The sequence below is a fragment of the Mirounga leonina genome, unplaced genomic scaffold (assembly GCF_011800145.1).
Source record: "Mirounga leonina isolate KUSES-001 unplaced genomic scaffold, KU_Mleo_1.0 Mir_165, whole genome shotgun sequence".
In the NCBI taxonomy this organism is placed as follows: Eukaryota; Metazoa; Chordata; class Mammalia; order Carnivora; family Phocidae; genus Mirounga; species Mirounga leonina.
The window spans coordinates 23,955,416-23,979,422 of record NW_023270415.1 but is presented as its reverse complement, the minus strand read 5'-3'; the positions used below and the strand labels follow the sequence as shown (position 1 = coordinate 23,979,422).

General features: G+C 37.5%; 1 protein-coding gene across 10 annotated transcripts in view; it reads left to right on the top strand.

Moving 5' to 3' along the window:
* STAU2 (staufen double-stranded RNA binding protein 2) overlaps positions 1 to 24,007 on the top strand; it is a 311,388-nt gene that overhangs the window by 149,535 nt on the left and 137,846 nt on the right. For 8 of the 10 annotated variants that reach the window (XM_035011353.1, XM_035011347.1, XM_035011348.1 and 5 more), the window contains 2 exons: positions 5,273 to 5,333; positions 10,254 to 10,367. In XM_035011353.1, the coding sequence (XP_034867244.1) occupies positions 5,273 to 5,333; positions 10,254 to 10,367 (175 nt within the window). The remainder of the gene's footprint in view (positions 1 to 5,272; positions 5,334 to 10,253; positions 10,368 to 24,007) is intronic. The other 2 variants (XM_035011351.1, XM_035011357.1) reach the window with 1 other exon arrangement.

Here is a 24,007-nt window from a genome sequence, read left to right as displayed (position 1 = left end):
TTTTTTTTTTAAGATTTTATTTATTCATTTGACAGAGATAGACACAGCAAGAGAGGGAACACAAGCAGGGGGAGTGGGAAAGGGAGAAGCAGGCCTCCCGCAGAGTGAGGAGCCCGATGCGGGGCTCGCTCCCAGGACTCTGAGATCATGACCGGAGCCGAAGGCAGATGCTTAACGACTGAGCCATCCAGGTGCCCCAGTTGAGCTCATTTTGAGTTTTGTTGTTGCTATCATCACTACTGACTTCAGATTCCTTCAGCAGTGGTGTGCTATTATCTGTGCTTTGTGTGGGGTGAGGTTTAGGGAGGATTTTTCTCTCATGTTTCTGCTCTGCCCTCAGGTTTCAGCAGTCCCTCCTTCACTGTGCCAAGGGGTGAGGTGTATCTGTATGCTCTGTAGTCAGCTCTTGTGCTTATTACTTGATCATAAGAGTGTGGTGGGTGTGGGGACATAGTTCTTGATTTTCTTGCCCAGACTCATTCTCAAGCTGACTGTGTGCCTGGGTCTCAGAGGTGGGTTTTTATCAATGTTTCTGCTTCCTTCCCCATGGTAGCCAAACTTTACTTTGGATCTGTGAGTGCTCCTGAGTGCAAGAGAGTTTCTTGCCTCCTTGTCAGCATTTTCAGACCTCTGCTTTATACTGGTGCAGGACCTTGGTTTCAGGAGTGTTTTCTACCCCTTTATTCCAGGGGTAGGTAGCTTTTGCTTCTACTAAGCAATGAGTCTTTGCCTAAGCTTCTGGGGCAACAGAATCTCTTGTCTCTACCCCAGAGGCAGTTGGTATTTGTTTCTCCCCTTTCTCTAGTGGCTTGAGCTTTTTGCTTTGTATGAGAGAAGAGTCTAGAGAAGTGTGTAAAAGTTCCATGCTTTCCTCTCAGTGGCAGACATTCACCAGCTGCACACCTGCTCCACTGAGTGAGGCTCTCTCTGGTTTCTAGTTGTACCTCTGCTTGGTTGTCCTCCTGAGTACTCAGGTGAGGTCCATGGAAAAGAGCTTCTGCTTTGAGATCCTAGTTTTTCTAAACTGTTGTGTTTGCCCACACTCAGTCTTTAGAATTTACTGGCATTTTTTTTCTCTCTCTCTCTCTTTTTTTTTTTTTTTTTTAGATTTTATTTATTTATATGAGAGTGAGTTGGGCAGAGAGGCAGAGGAAGTGGACTTCCCACTGAGCAAGGAGTCTAATGTGGGGCTTGATCCCAGGATCCTGAGATCATGACCTGAGCTGAAGGCAGACGTTTAACTAACTGAGCCATTCAGGTGCCCCATAGAATTTATTGGCATTTCATCTACTTTCTTCTCACCTGCATTTATAGCATTCATCTCTTCCTTCTTTGCTCTGCCAGTGTTGAGACACTTTGTGAGCCCTGCCTCTCCATGGAGGGGTTTGTCACTCTCTAGAATTCATTTCTCTTGTTTGCTTTACAATCTCAGATCTCTGATGGATTCAAGAGAAGTTATGATTTTTTACATTCTGGGGTGCTTTCTCATTGATACATTTCTGCATTCTAAGAAAAAGTGGAACATTCTTTTCACCTTTTTAAAATATACTGTTCTTACATCTTGATTTTCCTTTTCACTCATATGTCAGGGTTTCACTTATATCATGGAGTTTGTTCTACATCAAGACATAACTGGTGGGGCACCTTGGTGGCTCAGTCAGTTAAGTGTCTGCCTTCGGCTCAGATCATGATCCCAGGGTCCTGGGATCGAGTCCTGCAATGGACTCCCTGCTCAGTGGGAAGTCTGCTTCTTGCTCTGCCCCTCCCCTCTGCTCATACTCTCTCTCTCTCTCTCTCAAATAATTAAATAAAATCTTAAAAAAAAGACATAACTGGCATGTGCTTCATTCTTTTTTTTTTTTTATATTTGATTATTATATTGGTCATAGTGATACTGATATATATAAAAGGTCAAGATTTATTCAAGATTATGGGGCGCCTGGGTGGCTCAGTCATTAAGCGTCTGCCTTCAGCTCAGGTCATGATTCCAGGTCCTGGGATCGAGCCCCACATTGGGCTCCCTGCTCGGGGGGAAGCTTGCTTCTCCCTCTCCCACACTCCCTGCTTGTATGCCCTCTCTCGCTGTGTCTCTCTCTGTCAAATAAATAAATAAAATCTTAAAAAAAAAAAAAGAGTTACTCAAGATTAATGGTATAAAGGATTGGTTTATGATAAAATGCCCTGCTACTGGCCATTTCTGCTTCCTTTTTCCAGAGGCAACCTCTTGCCACCTGCTTCAGCTGTTTATTATTTTTCTATTGTCAGTCACTCATATTTCTATTTCTAGATTTTTCATTTTTAGATATTAGCTGAGTTCTTGCTCTGAAAAATGAAGACTTAACTCTCATATACATACTCCACATGTACACTTCTCTACGTTTTGTAACTTATCCCCAAACTCTTACAAGTAAACATGTCATGTAATTTTTTAGTTCCTTTTTTAAATCTTTCTTGGAGCTCTTTATTCTTCTCAAGTTGGATTGATTGTTTGATAGGTCTGCTGCAGAGCTAGTATTTTGGTTCTTCTATTAACCATTATTTTGAAAATTTCTTTTGCCTCTCTCCCTTGTTGAGTTGCCTATTTTCTGGATGGTTTCCCTTGTTCTTGATTTGCTTCCTTGTTTAGATGGAGCACATACTTTAGTTAGCTTGCCTATAGAAGATACTTGGAGAGTAAATATTTTTTGAGATCTTGTAGGTCTGAAATATCTTCATATTTCCCACACACTTAATTGATAGTCTTTCTGAGATATAATTCTAAATTGTAAATAATTTTTTCACCGATTTCTTGAAGGCATTCCACTGATGTTTTCTACCTCCCACACCACTTTTGAAACTCCAAAGCCTTCTGATTCTTCAGCTTATATAGGAAACTTTTATGTTTTTGCCCCTCTTGATGCTTTTCTGGCTTTTTCTTTTCCTAGGGGTTGTGAAATTCATGGATGATTGACTTGATATGTGTATTCTTTGGTAAATTGCATTGGGCATTTGGATTTCAATCCAGAAATTCATATACTTTAAAAATGGGAAGTTTCTCATATTATTCCTTCGATAATTCCTCTCCCTCCATTTTTGCTATTGCTTCTTTCTGGGGTACCTGCTGGTCTTATGGATGATCTTCTGAGCCAGCCTATCTGCGTCCCTCCCTTCCTTCCTCCCTTTCTTCCTTCTTCCCTTTCTTCCTTCTTCTTTCCTTCTCTACCTTTGTTCCGTTTTCTAGGAGATTTCTTTAACTGTGTCTTGCAGTCCTTCTTTGAAATTATTTACTTTGGCTGTTGTATTTTTGACTTCCCAGAGCTCTTCCTCATTCTCAAAATATTCCTTTTTATAGCCTCTTATTCTTGTTTAGTGGGTATAATATTTCTTCTGTGGCTCTGAGAACTTTTAAAAATGTTAACCTTTTTTGGAAGTTTTATTCTGTTTCCTTTGTTGTCTTTGCCATTCCTTGTGGGGCAGAAGCCTGGCTGTTGTCTTCTGAGCCCGAAATGAGGAAGGGCGCTGGGTGTCTTATCTTCCAGGATAAATTTGGACTCGCATCTCCTCATTTGCACATGGCCTATCAGTCCCACCCACAGCTGTGCCTGGTGTTCAGAGTCTCTCTGTTTTAGCCTTTCCTAAGAAGACACCTCTTAGGAAATTTGTCTTTTGGGGGTCAAAGAGGTGAGTTGGAGGATTCATAGCACTTTGAAAGACTTGCAGAGCCCTTCCAGGATTAATCTTTAGAAGTACCGAGTATGCATCTGATTCCTGAGGCTTTTTGGGATCCTGGGGGCACAAATCAGTTTACTTTTTTGTAAGGTCTTTGTTGGCTTCTCACTCTTCAGACTAGTTTCAGCCTACTCACATCTGCTAGGTCAGTTACAACTTGTTTATCTGCTTTTCTGATTCCAGACTTTGATAGGGATATCTCTTCTGCTCTTGAGTCCTTCCATATTCTGTTTGGGGGTAGGTGGGCAGAAGAGAGGGAAGGAGAGTTTATGGATTACTGGATTATCAATTTAGAGATGTTGGGGGGGGAGAGATTACTCCTTCTGTTCACTCTGTCATGTTTAAGCATAAACCTTACAATAACAGTTTTATTAGTGTTGAGGTAGGAATCAGAGAGGCTTGGGATTCAGTTGAATGTGAAAAATTAGACATAGGCCATATAATCTAATATTTAACTAACCTTGGTTATAAGTAGAATGAAAGGAGGAATGAAATGCTAAATTTATTACCAACTTCAACTAAGCCCTCACTTGCCTAAAAAATCTGCATTCTTCTAATCTGCCTGCTCTTCTTTTCCCTAATGTGACTTATTTCTTCCTTACTCCACTTTCCTCAAACTTCTAACGTCCTCTCATGCTGTGATCTCATCTGCACAGAGAATGTGTGCGTGGGGTCTCCACAGGGCTTCCGTTGACACCCGTCTGCATTTACGAGCACTTACTCCTCCTCTCTCCTTTCACAGTGGTACACTATTTGCTAGAATTATATTTTGTGTTTCTATCTGGAGTTTATTTATCCATTTGAACTTTGACATCTGATAATGTAAATATAAAATGCTGATTAGAATAGGAAATACGACTTTTTTTTCCCCTCGAGTACTTTATATCAATAATACCAGCTCCGCACAAAGAGAACACAACCAGTTAAAGTCACTTACTAGTTTGACTAAAATACTTGCTGCTTCGAAATACCTTGGTTTCTCTGAATGTATTTTTATAACAAACAGATCAAATCATCTGACGAAAGTCAGGATGTTACAAGTTTTACTGCAAGTTTGGGCTTAGTTTTCCATTTTTTGTATATATCATTAGCAGTATTTCGTGACCCTTGTCATAGAACTTTTACAGAACAGACACAGTAATATTTCTGTTGTGAATTTGACCTCAGAAGCCATAAAACCCTTTGGGTCACATTAACACTTGTGATGATTATTATTGTTTACTGTTTGAATAAGAATTGTTTACTTTTTAACCATCTAGATAGAGCCTGTGTTGTATATAATACATGTGTTGAATACGGGGCTTTCTTGATTACTTAAATTGTAAATTTAGATGAATGATAAAAGCAGAAGGAGACATAAGAATAGATTTGCATGTGGAAAAGGAAGAAATGAAACTGTTCATATTAGTTACTTTTGTGTCCTTGGTCCTGGGGTCAGAGAGGGAGAGAATAAGCAGAATAATCATGTGAGAGACTTTTGCCTTTGCTTAATTGATTAGTTAACTTTTTTTCTTTTTGAATAAATCTGTTTATCTGGATTTAAACAATTGACTTAATCTTTCAGACAGGGGAAAACAAAGGATGGAGTGGTCCAAAGGCTGGGTTTCCTGAACCAACAAATAACAGTAAGTTTTCACTTTCATGTTGCCTACACTTGGTGTTCATCATTAGTTCAGTTTTTAGACTGGCACTGGATATTTATTGGATCTATTTGGGCCTGAGATGTGGGGGAGACAAGGAAGTCATGGTATTTGCTTTCCTGGAGCTGATGGAAGACATAAGCACTCATATTCTTAGCATGGTTTAGTCATTGCAAACAGAGTATCATTTACTCCACATGGTGAGCATCTAATTTTTTAAAGCTGTTTTTGTTGTAACATTGTTATAATATAAAAGAATCAAGAAAGTAAAGCTATTATCTATAAACCCGTTATACTCTAAAATCAACTGTTTCAAGATGAAATCAGAGAAGGAGACAAACCATAAGAGACTCTTTTTTTTTTTTTTTAAGATTTTATTTATTTATTTATTTACTTGAGAGAGAGAGCAAGCGAGCATGAGCAGGGGAGAGGCAGAGGGAGAAGCAGGTTCCTCACTGAGCAGGGAACCTGATGCGGGACTCGATCCCAGGATCCTGGGATCATAACCTGAGCCAAAGGCAGACACTTAACTGACTGAGCCACCCAGGTGCCCCCATAAGAAACTTTTAATCATAGGAAACAAACTGAGGGTTGCTGGAGGGGAGGGAGGTGGGGGGATGGGGTAACTGGATAATGGACATTAAGGAGGGCACAGGATGTAATGAGCAGTGGGTATTATATAAGACTGATGAATCACTGAATTCTGCCTCTGAAACTAATAATGCACTGTATGTTAATTAATTGAATTTAAATAAAAAGATAAAATCAACTGTTTCACATTTCATTTCTTTTTAGGTACACACTCATTTTTATATGATTATAATATAGATGAAAGTTTGTACTGTGTTATTTTCATTTAACACAGTAATAAGCATTTGTCACACTGTTCTGAATTGTTAGAATTTTTAATATTTTAAATTTTAATATTTTAAAGTCACTAATTGAAATATGAGAAATGTGAGCAATTTTATTCCAAATATAGTGTTATCGACACTTGAAAATCCCTTCAGTTTATTTCTTTTCTCAAAAGTACACGATCAAGCTGTTATGCATTGGAAGCACAGGCATCTTTCTCTAACTTCCTCCCACCTCTCCCAAAAAGTATCTGTTTTCCCTGACGTGACCATTTTACTATAAATCAGTAAAACAAAAAAGCCAGTCAGTGAAGACCCTATGAAATGAAGTCCTCAGTGAAGCCAAATTTATCTCATTTCTAACTCTATTTCTCTTCCTTATAACCTCTGGAAGTTGACTAAGCTTAAGTATGTAAATGGTCATAATGAAGAGTATTCTTTGGTATTAACAGCTTATTTCTTGATGTGTAATGAAATCAGTAACAAACTTTAATCAAAGCATGCTTATGAGAATTGAATTCTTGGATCATCAAAACTAGCTTCTTGAAAAGAATATTTCAGTGAGGTAATGGTGTTCATGAGTTAACTTTCTGGGAATAATTTAAATAATTTAATAGGGCTCTGAGCCTTTGCTTCCTCTCTATAAGAATGTCGAATGTGATAGGCTTAGCACATAGCCCAAAGAAAAAAATGGAATCCAGTCAGGATTCTCAGAGAGTTTGTGTTTAATTCCTTTGATGTTTGAATATATAGGTTTATAATTACTTGGTAAGGGAATATAAGAAGCATTAAATTGATTTTAGTTTTTTGTAAAATACTTAGCACGGTACCTGTTTCCTAGTAAGTACATAATGAATGTTGATTTTCTTCCATGCCTTGTCCCTCCCTTTTTAAATAAAAATTATATAATTCTATGTAGGCTTATCAAAAATTCCATTCTTACACTTTTGTTCGTTTTTTTAATTTTTTTAAAAGATTTATTTGAGCAGAGAGAGAGAGCAGGGGGGAGGGGCAGAGGGAGCGAGAATTTCAAGCAGACTCCCCACTGAGCATGGAGCCTGACATGGGGCTCCATCTCACGACCCTGAGATCAGACCTGAGTTGAAACCAAGAGTTGGACTCTCAACTGACTATGCCACCCAGGTGCCCCCCATTCTTACAGTTTTAATCTGTCAGATGTGTTTTAATGTACAAGGTGACCAATGTATATGTAGTTTATGTTTGAATAGTTACTTTGGGCACTAGATATTTTTTCAAAGAAAATAAACACTATGCTTTTGAGTATGGAAGTCAGGTAGTTTTAACATGAAATCACTATAGATAACCTGCAAACTCTAGCATTTAATGTGGTATTTGTTTTTGTTTGATTTTGTTTTTTTTTAAACTTGCTAACGGATTTTTGCAAGTAGGAGAAGAGATAGTACAAAGAGGCCAGGGAGTTTCAGTGATCAGAAATGTGTAAGAATGCATGAAAGATGTGCTTTAGACATAATGTTAGAAAGGATAAAGCTGTTTGGAGCCAGCTTAAAACTTAACCAAACTGTTAACACTTTAGAACTTCCTTCGGTCTCCAGTAGTTCAAATTGAGAATTGAAAGAAGGATACGATCCCTCAGCCTTTCCAAACTGTGAGAGGTGAGAAAGCCAATGCCTGGGTTCTTCCCTCTGAACACGGAGTGGTCTCTGCCTCAGGCTACCACAGAGGACGATGGCAGCCCTGCTCTGAAATGTAACTGTTTTACTCCCTGATGGCTGTTCTCTCTAGTGGCACCCCAGTGTCCTCTGGAGCCAACATGTGGCTACTTAAAGACAACTCTAGCAAAAAGTTAGTTTCTTAGCAATTGATCATTTAGGCAATGAATCCATTACCTGAAAATTAAATTTGTATATTATGGTAACATTTATGTTAAATTCTTTTTTACTTAATTCCTTAAGTTTGAAATTCTGCCCTAAGTGGTTTCAGTCCCATGAAGACTACCTGAGTTAAGAGTTTTGCAGGCAAAGATTAGAGTAGGCATCTCTTGGGATGGCGCATGTGGGGGAAGACGGGAATTTGAGGTTGCCAGTACCGGCGGCCCCGCTGGCCTGTTTTCTGACCTTGAGCGACTCATTTCACATCTTATGGTTCAGTGTGCTCTGTTAGGAGTCATGCATACCAGTTTATAATGCTGACTATCTTTAATAATCTTAACATTTGTACAATGATTAACCATCCTTGAATAACATCTGAAAAGGTAACATACTGCTCTGTAAAACTCAGAATGTTATCATAAAGTGACTCTCTACATTTAAACTCTGTACTACTTTACAAATTATAGTTAGCTAACCATTATTTGGATAAATACTATGAAATTAACTTGGAACCATGGTGTACAAAAATTAAAAGTAGGGAATGCAGAATTGGAAAGGAGAAAGAAAATTTTAACCTGGCGTAGCTAGCACCTAACTCTGAGTAGACAAAAAAAGTTAATGTACATGTGCATTTAATTTTTGAAGTGGAAGATATTTTTTTTAAGATTACAGTCATAAGAAACTGCTAACAATTACAACTAAAAAATGGTTTAAATGGTTTTGCAAGTGATTGTGATTGCATAGCCTGGCTCCTGGCTTGATTGCCTGCAGATTTAAAATATGGACCTAATTTTTGCATGCTTCTCAGGCTTTCTTCATTGTACTGAATTGCAGTAAAAGGTAGAGTGACTGTTCTAAGTGTGTTTTTACCCTTTGAATCCCTGTCATAGTCATGTTTAAGTGTAAGAACACGTAAATCTATGATGTGAGGTTTGTGTTAAATTTAGCATGGGGCAATTTTACGCTTGGCATACACATAAAAAGCTAGATTTTTACAGATGAATGACTAACAAGTTTTTTAAAAGATCATGCATTTTAAAGATCTACTGACGGCTCATGGAAAACTTTGTAAAATATTTAGATACAGTTCAGTTGATAATATCTTTTATTTTGTATTCACATTCCATGTTTCTTATTAATAGAGGGTTTTACTTAAAAACAGGTTCATTGTTTCTTAAAGGTGAACTCTAGCTTAATTCAAAATTGGACTAAGCTCAAAGGTATTCATTGGTATGTGCTGAATCCACCCACTAAAAGATTATTTGGAGGCATTTTTCACATAAATATTTTTCCGTTAACCTTTTAAAAAGTTTTATTTAGCCCCTGTGAAATATGCTGGCTCTTCTAGGTTCATTAGAGATGACCCAGGACAAATACTTTGGGGATGGGATAGAATTCTTATTGACCTTTTCAGTATCGTAGTTGATTGCCAAAATTTTTGTCACTTTTCTGTCATATTCATATATTGTTAGACTGTATACGTCCTGAAACCAGGAGGCCAGACCATCCCAGTGACATGACTTAAGATAGATTGTAGGCTTGTTTCCCATATGCTGTGTACTGTATTTAGAACCTCTGCTTTTTTGTGTGGGTGTGGGTGAGGATTGTACTTTTTTTTTTTTTAAACAGTTTTTTTTTTTTAATTTTTTTTTAAAGATTTTATTTATTTATTTATTTGAGAGAGAGAGAATGAGAGACAGAGAGCATGAGAAGGAGGAAAGTCAGAGGGAGAAGCAGACTCCCTGCCGAGCAGGGAGCCCGATGCGGGACTCGATCCTGGGACTCCAGGATCATGACCTGAGCCGAAGGCAGTCGCTTAACCAACTGAGCCACCCAGGCGCCCGAGGATTGTACTTTTAATTTTAAGATAGCAGATTAATAGATTCTTTAAGCGTTTTGGGAGAGTTCCCTGAACAATTTACTTTTGTGCCTCCCAAAACAAAACCACTTTGTAATGAGGCTAAAATTCAGTTGGACTTAAATATTAAACTAAGTGATCAAGTTAATTATTTATTTAGACATAAATACTGTGTTGGAAATCTAAGAGTGTGGCTGACTTGTAGCTATCTACTTTTAAAACGATTGTTAGGTTGTTTGTGCCCCAGCTGATTGTCTTTGAATGAAGTCCTATCCCGCAAGTAAGGGCTGTTTGAAGCAGCAGGACCTGCACATCCTCATTGCCTGTGCTCTTGAACCTGCAGAGGCTGCAGGTAGAAATGCTGGTCCTCCCCTGAGCAAGGGAAGGAAGATTCAAACGCTCCAGAAAGATTCTCTCCCCCTTTTACATCGGCGGCTATGTTGGACTTGCCTGAGTGGTGAGAAGCCTTTTTACTACTTGGACTGGGATTCTCTTGTCTTGGTCACTGAATCTAGAGAGATGAGAGGCAGCATTAAGCTTGCTTCTGTTATAGTCATACAAGTTGAGTTGTAGTTAAAAGGCCCATTCATTTATGGAAGAAGAATCAGACACGAGAATGTAAGTCTTTAGTCAGATTACCATAGATAGTATATTTTTCTGAAATATTCTCAGGAAAGATTGAACTTAAAAACTGGTTTGACTCCTATTTTTAGACAAAAAAAAGATTCAGATACTTGGTTTTTAAAAAAGGAAGCCATATGAGCAATCTAAAGATGCATTTATTGATTGCAGTATGAGAGTGTTTTTTAAGTGTAAGAGCAAAGAATGAAAGCATGAAGAAAAGAGATGGATGTAAGTACATAAAAACTAAAAGCGAATTCATGAAGCAGCATAAGAAAATAAAAAGGCAAATGAAAAACAGCGTAAATTGCAGCATATATAGCAACAGGATAAATAAACATAAAGACACAAATAGGTTAATAATAATAAAAGGTAAACATCCCAATAGAAAAATAGCCAAAGGACTTACGGAGACATTTTAAAAGAACACATTAAATCATGAAAAATTGCTCAGTAATCCAGAAAGTGCAGATTAAAGTAAATGTTACGTAATTTCTGATCCATAAAAATTGGCAAGGATTTAAGAATGATAAATCCAAATGTTCGGGCAACAGGCACTCAGATACTGCTGGTAGGATTGTGAATTAGCATGGATTTTCTGAAGCAATAAGAATCCAAAGCTTAGGCACTTTTCTTTCGAAAGCTTAAGATAGGGAAAAATAGAGAAATTTTTTTCCATAATAAACATATACTGGTTTTATAATCAGAAAAAAAAGTGTATATATATATATATATATTTTTTTTTTTTTTTAAGATTTTATTTATTTATTTGACACACAGAGCACAGGCAGGGGGAGCGGCAGGCAGAGGGAGAAGCAGGCTCTCTGCTGAGTAAGGAGCCTGACGTGGTACTCGATCCCAGGACCCTGGGGTCATGACCTGAGCCAAAGGCAGATGCTTAACTGACTGAACCACCCAGGCACCCCCCAAAACAAGTACATTTAAAATACTCATGGGGTAAGGCACCTGGGTGGCTGGGCATCTGCCTTTGGCTCAGGTCATGATCTCCAGGTCCTGGGATCAAGCCCCATGTTGGACTCCCAGCTCAGTGGGGAGTCTGCTTCTCCCTTTCCATCTGCCTCTCCCCCTGCTTGTGTTCTCTCTGTCTCAGATGAATAAAGAAAATCTTAAAAAAATAAAACAAAACAAAACCACTCATGGAGCACCTGGGTGGCTCAGTCAGTTAAGCATTTGACTTAGGCTCTGGTCATGATCTCAGGGTCCTGGTATTGAGCCCTATGCCAGGCTCTGCTCTGCATTCAGCGGAGAATCTGCTTGGGGATTCTCTCTCTTTCTCTCCCTCTCTGCCCCACCATCAAATAAATGAATTAATTCTTTTTTTTTTTTTAAAGATTTTATTTATTTATTTGATGGAGAGAGAGCACAGCAGGGGGAAGCAGCAGAGGGAGAAGCAGGCTCCCCGCCAAGCAGGGAGCCTAATGTGGGCCTCGATCCCAGGACCCTGAGATCATGACCTGAGCCAAAGGCAGACGATTAACCAACTGAGCCACCCAGCCACCCTAAATGAATGAATTCTTAAAAACAAAAACAAAGAAAAAAACAGTCACAAACTTTGGCCTTGGGTTGTACAATCTGGCTGAATTTAAACATGTAGTATGTATTGAAGAGCTAGGGCAGCAGTTATCTATATACTGAAACCCACTTGGGGAAAATTTATGACTTTTTAAAATTTTTAATTTTAATATTTATTTATTTTTAAAGAGAGAGAAAAAGACAGCGGTGGGGAAGGGCAGAGGGAGAGAGAGAATCTCAAGCAGACTCTGCCCAGCGTAGAGCCCAACACGGGGCTCAGTCTCACAACTCTGAGATCATGACCTGAGCCAAAATCGAGTTGGACACTTGACCGACTCAGCCCAGATGCCCCTCTGATTTTTTTTTTTAAAGAAGAAGAGAAAACATATAACTTTCTGAAGTCTGAGTGAAATTTTAATTTTAAGATATTTGTTCTGGAAATCTGAAATATATGCTCTTCTCGGAGCTCTATGGGGATCGAGAGGTGTCTAAAACTATCATTTTCATAACTGGAAGAGAGCTTATAATGCCACATAGGTGGAAGTCTCCCAGAGATTGAAAATTGAAGTATTAATATAACTACTTAATTGATTTTCTCTGTTATAAAAGAAACTCTACAATAAGCAGGAGAAAATCAGGTTAATGCTCATAATTACTTCTTCATCAGCTTGTCTAGAAGGATGGAGTTTTATAAATCCAGTGCAGTGTATTACAATTTGCCAAGAAATGTTAAACTTGTGTGTTCTCATCTTTAAAGAAAAAAATACAACTTGAAACATAAAGTATTTAACACACTTAAGTTATAAAGATGATAATACAATAAACATTTGTGAACCCACCACTCAACTTAAGAATCAGAACATTACCTATATCCTTACCTCCACATTTTCCTCTTTTATATCCCTTGGTCTCCCATGTCTCTCCACGACAGAGGTGACCACTCTGTCTGGATTTTGTATGTAAGCCCTTTATTCCGTAGTTTCACCATAGAAGTATGAGTCCTTTACAGTATTTGTTTAGTTTTGCTTTTTATTTTTTTAAACTTTAGAAAGATGGCATTTCTTTCTAAATCTTTAGGAAGATTTAGAAAGAAAATTACTGTGTATTTTCTAAAGCTCTTTTCTTCCACTTATTGTAATTTAAGATTGATTTGTTACATTATAGTGTTTCATCCATTATGTGTGTATTGATCCACATTTGAGTTATTTTCAGGATTTTATTATTATAAACAGTATAACTATGAACATTTTTTAACCTTTCTCCTGGTGCACATGTCTAAAGAGTTTTGGGGAACACACCTGGCAGTGGAATTTATAAATTCTTTTTTTTTTTTTAAGATTTTATTTATTTATTTATTAGAGAGCGAGCGAGAAACAGCATGAGAGAGGAGAGGATCAGAGGGAGAAGCAGGCTCCCCGCTGAGCTGGGAGCCCAATGTGGGACTCGATCCCAGGACCCTGGGATCATGACCTGAACCGAAGGCAGTTGCTTAACCAACTGAGCCATCCAGGCGCCCCGGCAGTGGAATTTATATATCATAGTGCATATGTACATTCAGATTTACAAAAACACTAGTTGCTTTGTAATGGGAGAGCCTGAGAACCCCTCAAAATATCTAGACCTCCACACTGCTAGAAATAGACATTTAAAAAATCTCTTTTACCTTTGATTTCATTTTCAATGATGAATTTAGTTGAAGTTTAGTTCCAATTGAACTATTCATTAATCTTATTTTTGTTTTGGGACGCCTGGGTGGCTCAGTCTGTTAAGCAGCTGCCTTCGGCTCAGGTCATGGTCCCGGGGTCCTGGGATCGAATCCCACATTGGGCTCCTTGCTCAGCCGGGAGCCTGCTTCTCCCTCTGCCTCTGCCTCTCCCCCTGCTTGTGCTCTGACTCTCTCTCTCTGACAAATAAATAAAATCGTTATTAAAAAAAAAAATCTTATTTTTCTTTTTAGTTTTTTCAATGGATAAAAATAAATAATGCAAAAAAAGTGAAAAATCTCCCCCACTTTTGTTCTCATTAGCACAGATTTTACCCTGTTTCCCAAGCAAGTTAACTTATGTTTGGTTAGTTTCTTTTGTACTGTTCCAGAATCTTTTTGTACATATACAGCAAATTCAAGTATATATTATTACATCCCCTAGCTTTCCAGACACACTGTTGAATAATTTTTTCTTTTCACTTAAAAATATGTCCTGAAGAGCCTTTCATATTGGCTCTCAGTTTCTAACTGATGGGTATTTAGATTGTTTACATTATTTTTCTATTATAAATTATCCTGCTGTGTAAAACCTCATACATATATCATTTTACATGTATGTTAGTATATTTGTTGGGTAAATTCCTACAAGTGGAATTACTGAGTCAAAGAATATGAACATGTATAATTTTGATAGATGTAGCCAGGTTATACTCAGTAGAGATTTAACAATTTACATTCCTACCAGAGGTATATGAGATTTCCTGTTTCCCCACAGCTTTAAAAACACAATGTGCTGTCAAACTTCTAGATCTGCGCCAATCTGATAGTTGAAGTAAGGTATTCAATGTAGTTTTATTTTGCATTTCTCCTCTTGTGAATGAAATTAATGAGATTAACTATTTTTATATGTTTATGAGCCATTTCTGTATTTTTTTTTTGTCAGTGACGTAGTCATAACTAGTGCTCATTTTAAAGTTAGATTGTTGGTCTTTTATTCTTTCTTATTTGATAAGAGTGTGTGTGTGTATGTGCCTTTATAATATGACTTGCCAATATTTTTCAAGTTCTCTTTGTTTATGGTGAAATCTTTTAAAGTTTGGTTTTCTTTTTAGTATATTTGCATGGTCTTTGTTTTATAGTCTTTTTTTTTTTTTAAAGATTTTATTTATTTATTTGAGAGAGAGAGAATGAGAGACAGAGAGCACGAGAGGGAAGAGGGCAGAGGGAGAAGCAGACTCCCTGCTGAGCAGGGAGCCCGATGCGGGACTCGATCCCGGGACTCCAGGATCATGACCTGAGCCGAAGGCAGTCGCTTAACCAACTGAGCCACCCAGGCGCCTTGTTTTATAGTCTGTATAGCACTTGTAATCTTAACATATTAATAATGCCTTCCCCACTGTGAAATTATAAAAAATTCTCTTACATTATCTTCTGGAACTTTTATAGTTTCATTTTTTTAATCTTTAAATCTGTGATTCATCAGGGATTTATACTGCAAGTATGGCTTCAACTTTAATCCCCACAGCATTGAAACTTTACTGTTACCATATACTAAGATTCTGTATTTGGTTTTCTTCTGGATTTTCTTTTTCTTTTTTTTTTTAATTCTTATGTTAATCCCCATACAGTACATCATTAGTTTTAGATGAAGTGTTCCATGATTCATTGTTTGTGCATAACACCCAGTGCTCCATGCAGAACATGCCCTCTTTAATACCCACCACCAGGCTAACCCATCCTCCCACCCCCCTCCCCTCTACAACCCTCAGTTTGTTTTTCAGAGTCCATCGTCTCTCATGGTTCGTCTACCCCTCCGATTTCCCCCGCTTCATTCTTCCCCTCCTGCTACCTTCTTCTTCTTCTTCTTTTTTTTTTTCTTAACATATATTGCATTATTTGTTTCAGAGGTACAGATCTGAGATTCAGCAGTCTTGCACAATTCACAGCGCTTACCAGTCTTCTGGATTTTCTCTTCTCTTCCTTCATCTGACTATTCATGTACCAGTTTTAATCATTGTGTCTTTATTGTGTCTTAACATGAGTCAGTTGAAAGCTCTGTTTATTTAAAACGAATATGAATGGAGAAGTGCTCGGTCCATTACCTTTCTGCACATACTACATGGAGTTCATGTAATTGAAAAGATAGAAATCCCCTTGACATGAGAAGAGGAGTAAGGGTAGTCAAAACATTGACTAAAAACACTAAGGGAAGCAACAGGCAACTGTATGCTTGAGGGTGTTAGGTATAAGATTCAGTAAGGCAGTGGTGACAGTCTCCCTAAAACTTCTGCATATAACGGATGTAGCATTTATTCTTTCATTTATTCTGAAAGTGTCTATTGACTGCATTGTAGTATTTTTGGTATTATTGGTGATTGCAATAAAATTTTTTAAAGTTGAAACTGCTTCTTGGAAAGCTAATCAATCTAAAAGATAAACATGGTTAACCACCCCTCCCCAAGGGAAAAGGAGGGAAAACTTAAAAAATAAGTGTAATGGGGGGGGACCCACTTGTTTTGATTTAAAAAGTAAATCATGAGAGCACAGTACCTGAGATTGTGGTTTCATTTTAACAAATGAAAAAAATAGTGTTTTTACTTTTTTCCCACTGTATTGATTGTCTTAGATACCATTTAGACCTGTGTTTCTCAGCTTGGTGTTGCTGTACTTAGTATAATAGGTATTCTTATTAGTATTTCAACAACCTAATAGAAATATTGTCTTCATTCTTAGTAGATTTATTGCTTTGAGTTAGAAGTATATCTCTGAATTCCTATCTCAAGTTGTTCTGAATCTCAGATTGGCAGTCTTTGGTAGAAGAAACCAGAAGATGATTTATTATTCCTAAATAAATGCAATCTGTCTGAAAGGCAGATACTTGAGATATGGTATGCGTAGAAGAAAACAATACAAGCAGTCTGAAGTGTGAAAAGTTTGGAGAATGTCCAACCTCTCATTTTACAAACAGGATAATTGAGGCTCTGGTGATTTATTAATTTGCTTGAGGAATAGTAAGTTAGGTAGAGGTAGTAAAGACTTGAACTTGTGTCTTCTGATTCTAAGGTCCACCTTTGCTACTACACAACATATTTATTTCCATATATATCACTTGCTAATAATAAAGAAAAACCAAATAAGGCTTTTTCTAAGAAATTCCACTAAAATTAAGTATGAATTTTCTTGAAAGAATGTTTTGTATATCATGTACCAGAATCTTTTTTAAAAAACATTTAGGATGTTTCATAACATGGAAAATGTCCAAACTATTGTTTCAGATACCAGTTTGATATTTGGGTGGATCATGTAAAAACACTAAAATGGCTGAGAAAGCATATGAGATGTTTATTTTAACAATGGAACAGCCATCTGCATTACAGGATTTTTCTTAAGACTTAAAAAACTTTAGTAATAGTCCATTTTTAAAAACACTCAACAGGCTTTTTGGGTGATGTTATTCAAGTGTATTGTTTTATTCCAAGCTTTCTGGTTTGTGTTAAGATGATTCATAGGCTTTTAGAGCTGAAAGAGATTTTCAGGTTCCTCTAGTCTAATTCATTTTACAGATCAAGAAAGCAAGGTAAAGAACCTATCTGCTGCTGCCATTCAAATTCAGATAGAGAGGCTTCAGTCTAGTACCTTTACTATCATACTGTTGTCTTTTCTTTGTTACACTTTGTGCTAATACAAAATGTCAGGTTTTTTAAAAATTTGCTATTTTTAAAAAAGATTTTTTAAAGCAGCTTTAGATTTTACAACAAAATTGAGAGGCAGGACCAGAGATTTCCCATATATCCTCCATTCCCACACATGCACAGCCTTCTCCACTGTCACTGTCACTCACCAGAATGGTTCTTTTGTAACAAAGGATGAATCTCCATTGACACATCATAATCACTCAAAGTCCATAGTTTACCATAGGGTTCATTCTTGGTGTTGTACATTTTATAGGTTTAGACAGATGTCTCATGGTATATATCCATCATTATAATATCTTACAGAATATTTTCACTACCCTAAAAGTCCTCTGTGCTGTGCCTGTTCATGTCCTCCTCTTTCCTCCAACCCCCGACAACCACTGATCTTTTTACTGTCTATAGTTTTTCCTTTTCCAAAGTATCATGCAGTTGGAGTCATAGATACAGATTCTTTTTTTTTTTTTTTTTAAGATTTTATTTATTTATTCATGAGAGAGAGAGAGAGGCAGAGGCAGAGGGAGAAGCAGGCTCCCCGCGGAGCAGGGAGCCCGATGCGGGACTCGATCCCAGGACCCTGGGATCATGACCTGAGCTGAAGGCAGACGCTTAACCGACTCAGCCACCCAGGCGTCCCGATACAGATTATTTTAAAATTGGCTTCTTTCACATAGTAATAAGCATTTAAGATTCTTCCATGTCTTTTCATGACTTGATAGGTCATTTCTTTTTAGTGCTGAATAGTATTCCGTTGTGTGGATGTATCACAGTTTATCCATTCACCTACTGAGGGACATCTTGGTTGCTTCTGCATTTTCACAATTATGAGTAAAGCTGCTGTGAACATCTGTGTGCAGGTTTTTGTGTGGACATAGTGTTTATTTCCTATGAATAAATACCAAGGAGCACAATTGGTGGATTGTGTGATAAGAGTACTGTCTTCCAGAGTGGCTGTACCATTTTGCATTCCCACCAACAGTGAATGGGTGTTCCTATAACTCCATGTCCACATTAGCATTTGGCAGTGGTGGCAGTATTCTGGATTTTGGCCGTTCTAATATGTGTGTAGTGGTATGTCATTTTTCATTTTTATTGGTATTTCCTGTGATGTGGAGCCTCTTTTTATATGGTTATTTGCCATATGTATATCTCCTTTTTTTCATCTGTATATCTTCTTTCGTGAGGTGTCTGTTAAGGTCTTTGCCCCATTTTTAATTGGGCTGTTTGTTGTCTTATTGTTGAGTTTTTATAGTTCTTTGTATGTTTTGGATAATAGTCGTTCATCAAATGTATGTTTTGCAAATACTTTCTCCCAGTCTGTGATTTGCCTTATAATTCTCTTACTGTTGTCTATTTTTTTAGAGCAGAAGTTTTTAATTTTAATGAAGTCTAGTTTATCAGTTGTTTTTTCATGGATCTTGTCTTAATGTTATAACTACAAAGGCATTACCATACCCAAGCTCATCTAGATTTTCTCCTATATTATCTTCTGAACGTTTATTAATTTTTCATTTTACATTTGAGTCTACTGGTTTTGTGAAAGGTGTAAGGTCTGTATCTAGATTAATTTTCTGTGCATGGATATCCAGTTGTTCCAACACCATTTGACAGTTGAAGAGACTGTCTTTGCTCTACTGTACTGCCTTTGTTCCTTTGTCAAAAAGGAATTGACTAGGGCGCCTGGGTGGCTCAGTTGGTTAAGCGACTGCCTTCGGCTCAGGTCATGATCCTGGAGTCCCGGGATCAAGTCCCACATCGGGCTCCCTGCTCAGCAGGGAGTCTGCTTCTCCCTCTGACCCTCCCCCCTCTCATGTGCTCTCTCTCATTCTCTCTCTCTCAAATAAATAAATAAAATCTTTAAAAAAAAATGAATTGACTATACTTATGGGGGTGTATTTCTGGGCTCTCTCTTTTGTTTCTTTGATCTGTTTGTTCTTTTACCCATATCACATTATCTTGATTACTGTAGCTCTATAGTGAATTTTGAAATTGGATAGCATCAGTCCTCCAACTTTGTTCTTCACTTTCAGTATTGTGTTGGCTATTCTGGGGGCTTTTGCCTCTCCATATCAACTTTAGAATCAGTTTGTCAGTATTCATAAATAACTTGTTGGGATTTTGATTGTGATAGCATTGAATCTATAGGTCAAGTTGGGAAAAACTGACATACTGACAGTATTGAGTCTTCCTATCCATGAACATGGAATATCTCTCCAATTATTTAGTTCTCTTTGATTTTGTTCATCAGGGTTTTATAGCTTTCTTCATATAGATGTTGTACATATTTTGTACAAGATTTATACCTAAGAATTTCATTTTTTGGGTGCTAATGTAAATGGTATTGTGTTTTTAATTTCAAATTCAACTTGTTCATTAATGGTATATGGGACATTTACTATTTTTAAATTTTATTTAAATTCAATTAATTGACATATAGTGTATCATTAGTTTCAGATGTAGAGTTCAGTTATTCATCAGTTGCATATAACACCCAGTGCTCCTCACATCACATGCCCTCCTTAATGCCCATCACCCAGTTACCCCATCCCCCACCCACCTCCCATTTACTATTTTTAAATTAAATTTTATTTATTTTTTTATTGTAGCTAAAAACATGTTAAACATAAGATCTGCCCTTTCAACAAATTTTTAAATGCACAGTATAGTATTGTTAACTGTAGGCACAATTTGTACAGTAAACCCATAGAACTTTTTCATTGTGCATGACTGAAGCTTTGTACTCTTTGAACAGTGACTCCCCATTTTCCCTTCTTCCCAGTCCTTGGCAGTGACCACTCTACTTTCTGTTTTCTGTGAGTTTGACTACTTTAGATACCTCATATATATGGAATCATGTACTTTTGTCTTTCTGTGTCTGGCTTATTAACTTAGCGTAATGTTCTCAAGGTTCATGCATGTTATTACATGTGACAGGATTTCCTTCTTTTTTAATGGCTAAATAATATTCTACTGTATGTATATACCACTCATCTTTATCCATTCATCCATTGATGGACATTAGATTATTTCTACTTCTTTGCTGTTGTGAATAAAACTGCAGTGAACATGAAAGTGCAAATATCTCTTTGAGATCTTGTTTTCAGTTCTTCTGGATAAATACCCAGAAGTGGGGTTGCTGTTTCATGTGGTAGTTCTTTTTATAATTTTTTGAAGTATCTCCGTACTGTTTTCCATAATGGCTGCACTATTTTACATTCCCACTAACAGTGTACAAGGGTTCAGATTTTCTGCACATCCTCATCAATACTTTTTTTTTTTAAGTAATGGCCATCCTACCAGGTGTGAGGTGATGCTTCATTAACATTTTGATTTGCATTTCTTTGATCATTAGTGATGTCAAGCATCTTTTCATTTACCTGTTGACCATTTGTATGTCTTCTTTGGAGAAATGTCTATTTATAAGTCCTTTCTTTTCACATTTTTTAAACCAGATTATTAGTTTTTTTGTTGTTGAGTTGTAGGAGTTCTTTATATATTTTGAGTATTACTCCCTTATAAGATACATGGTTTGCAGATATTTTCTCCCATCCCGTAAGCTGCCTTTTCACTCTCTTGATCGTTTCCTTTTTTGTACAGAAGATTTTCAGTTTTATATAGTCCCGCTTGGTCTATTTTTGCATTTTTTGCCTGTGCTTTTAATATCATGTCTAAGAAATCATTGCTTAGACCAATGTTATGAAACTTTACCCTACATTTTCTTTTAGGAGTTTTATGTTTAAATCTTTAATCCACACTGAGTTGATTTTTTGTGTATGTATGGTGTAAAATAAGGGTCCAATTTCATTCCTTTGGTTGTGGATATCCAGTTTGCCCAACACCATTTATTGAAGATGCTGTCTTTTCCCCATTGTGTAGTCGTGACACCATTGTCAAAGATTACTTGACCATATCTGTGTGGATTTATTTCTGGACTTTCAATTCTGTTCCATTGGTCTATATGTCTATTTTATGCCAGTGCCCAGTGTTTTGATTACTTTGGCTTTGTAAGGTTTCAGAATCAGTAAGTGTGGTACCTTCAGCTTGAGTCTTCTTTCTCAAGATTGATTTGCCTATAATGTAGTTCCATATGAATTTTAGGATTTTTTTTTCTGTAAAAAATGCCAGTGATATTTAGATAAGGATTGCATCAAATCTGTAGATTGTTTTGGCAGTATGGACATTTTAATAATGTTAAATTTCAAATCCAAGAGCATAGGTTCTCTTTTCATTTATCAGTGTCTTCTTTAATCCTTTTAGCAGTGTTTTATAATTAACAGTGTACAAATTTTCACCTCCTTCTTTAAGAGAATTTCTAAATACTGTGTTTTTTGATGCTATTGTAAATGGATTGTTTTTTTAATATCCTTTTCAGATAGCTTGTTAGTATACAGAAATCCAACTGATTTTTGTGTGTTGACTTTACATCCTGCTACTTTGCTGTGTTTATGTATAAGTTCTAACAGTTTGTGGAATCTTTCAAGTTTTCTGCATGTAAGATCATATAATCTATGGACAGACTTAATTTTACTTCTTTGTTTACAGTTTGAATGCTTTCTATTTCTTTTTCTTGCCTACTTGCTCTGGTTAGAACTTCCAATGTTTATTGAATAGAAGTGTCAAAAATGGGGATCCTTGTCTTGTTCCTATTCTTAGATGAAAAGCTGGACTATTTTTGTGAAGTCTTTTCCTTTGCAGTATGAAACCTCTGATGTCATCTCTCAGAGGGAGGAGTCTTCAACCATGTACATGGTCAAATAGGATGACAGTGGATTTAGTAGGGTTCTATTTTGCTCTCTGTCTGATCTCTTTTTTTCTGCCTTGGTTGATTTAACACTCAGCTGCTGGATTCCACTAATTGCTGGCATATAGCCCTATTGTTTTCTTAGGATATAAATTGCTGCCAGTCTGATCCAATTAAATTTGGATCCCTTTTCAGAATAGTTTCTGAGGCATTATTTCAGGTTTTGACCCCAAGAGCGCTCTTCTTGGCTGTGTCTTTCCCTGGTTCTTTCAGGTTTACAGTGTAGCTTCCTGCTGTTTTCATGAAGTTAGCAGACTCCTGTGAATTGCTAACCACCAGAATCTCCAGTGTTTTCAAGAGTGCCCTTAGGCTTAAACTTCCCCACAACCCATTTCACATAAAGTCATTTCCTTTGGGAGAGCTTTACAGTTCTGTTCTTATGGATTACCTCACCCCCTGGGCATAATTTCTGAGTCAGTGCTCTGGAGTGGGAATGGGGACAGTGGTCACTTCTCTGAGAGTGACATCCCTGCTTTATGACCAGAGTGTTGGGCAGGGTGGGTAGGCTCTGTTGCTCTTGGCTTGCCTTTCCTAACATGAACCTCCCTCCTCTGAGCAAGCTGAGGAGAGGGATGTCAGTTCCCAAGTTTTTTCAGCCTGCTGTGCTTGCATAGAGCCTTCACCGTATGAGTGGTAGCTGGATGGAAGAAGGGATTGCCCAACTTCATGGCCACATACGTGAGGAATTTAGCTTTTGCAGCTTGGAGCTGGGGGAAATGAGATATTCTGGTGGTCTGCCCTTCTTGGTGAAATGCCATATTCCTTGACAGGAGATTGAGGAGAAAGAGAGCCCCCACCACCATCTTCTTAGCTGCTTATGGGGTGGGGGGAATGGATCATGGCTCAAGAGCCACAGATTCTTGTTCATACTGAGATTATGTTAGATTTTCTTGATTAATGACTCAGTATAGTGACTTCTGATGCAAAACCTGGAGTTAGGCTAAATGTCACAGGTTAAGGGCATGGTCTCTACAAGACGGACGTCACTTCAGATACCAGCTGCTATTGCGAGGTTTCTAGGGTCACTCTCACTTCTGACCAACTGTTTATAAATTGAAGGCTTCTCATGACCCTTTGGATTTGATAATTCACTAGAATGATTTACAGAGTCCAGGGAGGTCCTATACTTAAGATTATGATATTGTTGGGGGCGCCTGGGTGGCTCAGATGGTTAAGCGTCTGCCTTCGACTCAGGTCATGATCCCAGGGTCCTGGGATCGAGTCCCGCATCGGGCTCCCTGCTCCTTGGGAGTCTGCTTCTCTCTCTCTCTCTCTCTGTCTCTCATGAATAAATAAAATCTTAAAAAAAATAAAATAAAATATTAAAAAAAAAAAAGATTATGATATTGTTGTAGCAAAAAAGATACAAATCAGAACCAGCCAAGAGACATATAGGGTGAGATCTGGGAGGCTCCTAAACACAAAGCCTTCCAATGTCCTTTTCCCATGAAGTCAGGATGCATCATCCTCCCTACACATGACCAACCAGAGGGGTTCACTCAAGTTTCCAGAATTGCCCAGAATTTTTATGAGCTTTCATTTTATAGGCATAACTGATTGAATCATTCATTGGCCATAAAGTTGATACCAGTCTCCAACTCTCTCCCCTTCTCAGAAATAGGCCTGATATCATTTGATTCAAAGCTCCAACCATCTAATCACATAGTTGGTCTTTCTGACATGGCCATCATCCATCTTGAATCATTTTGTTAGCATAAACTCTGATGTGGTCCAAGGGGTCCTCC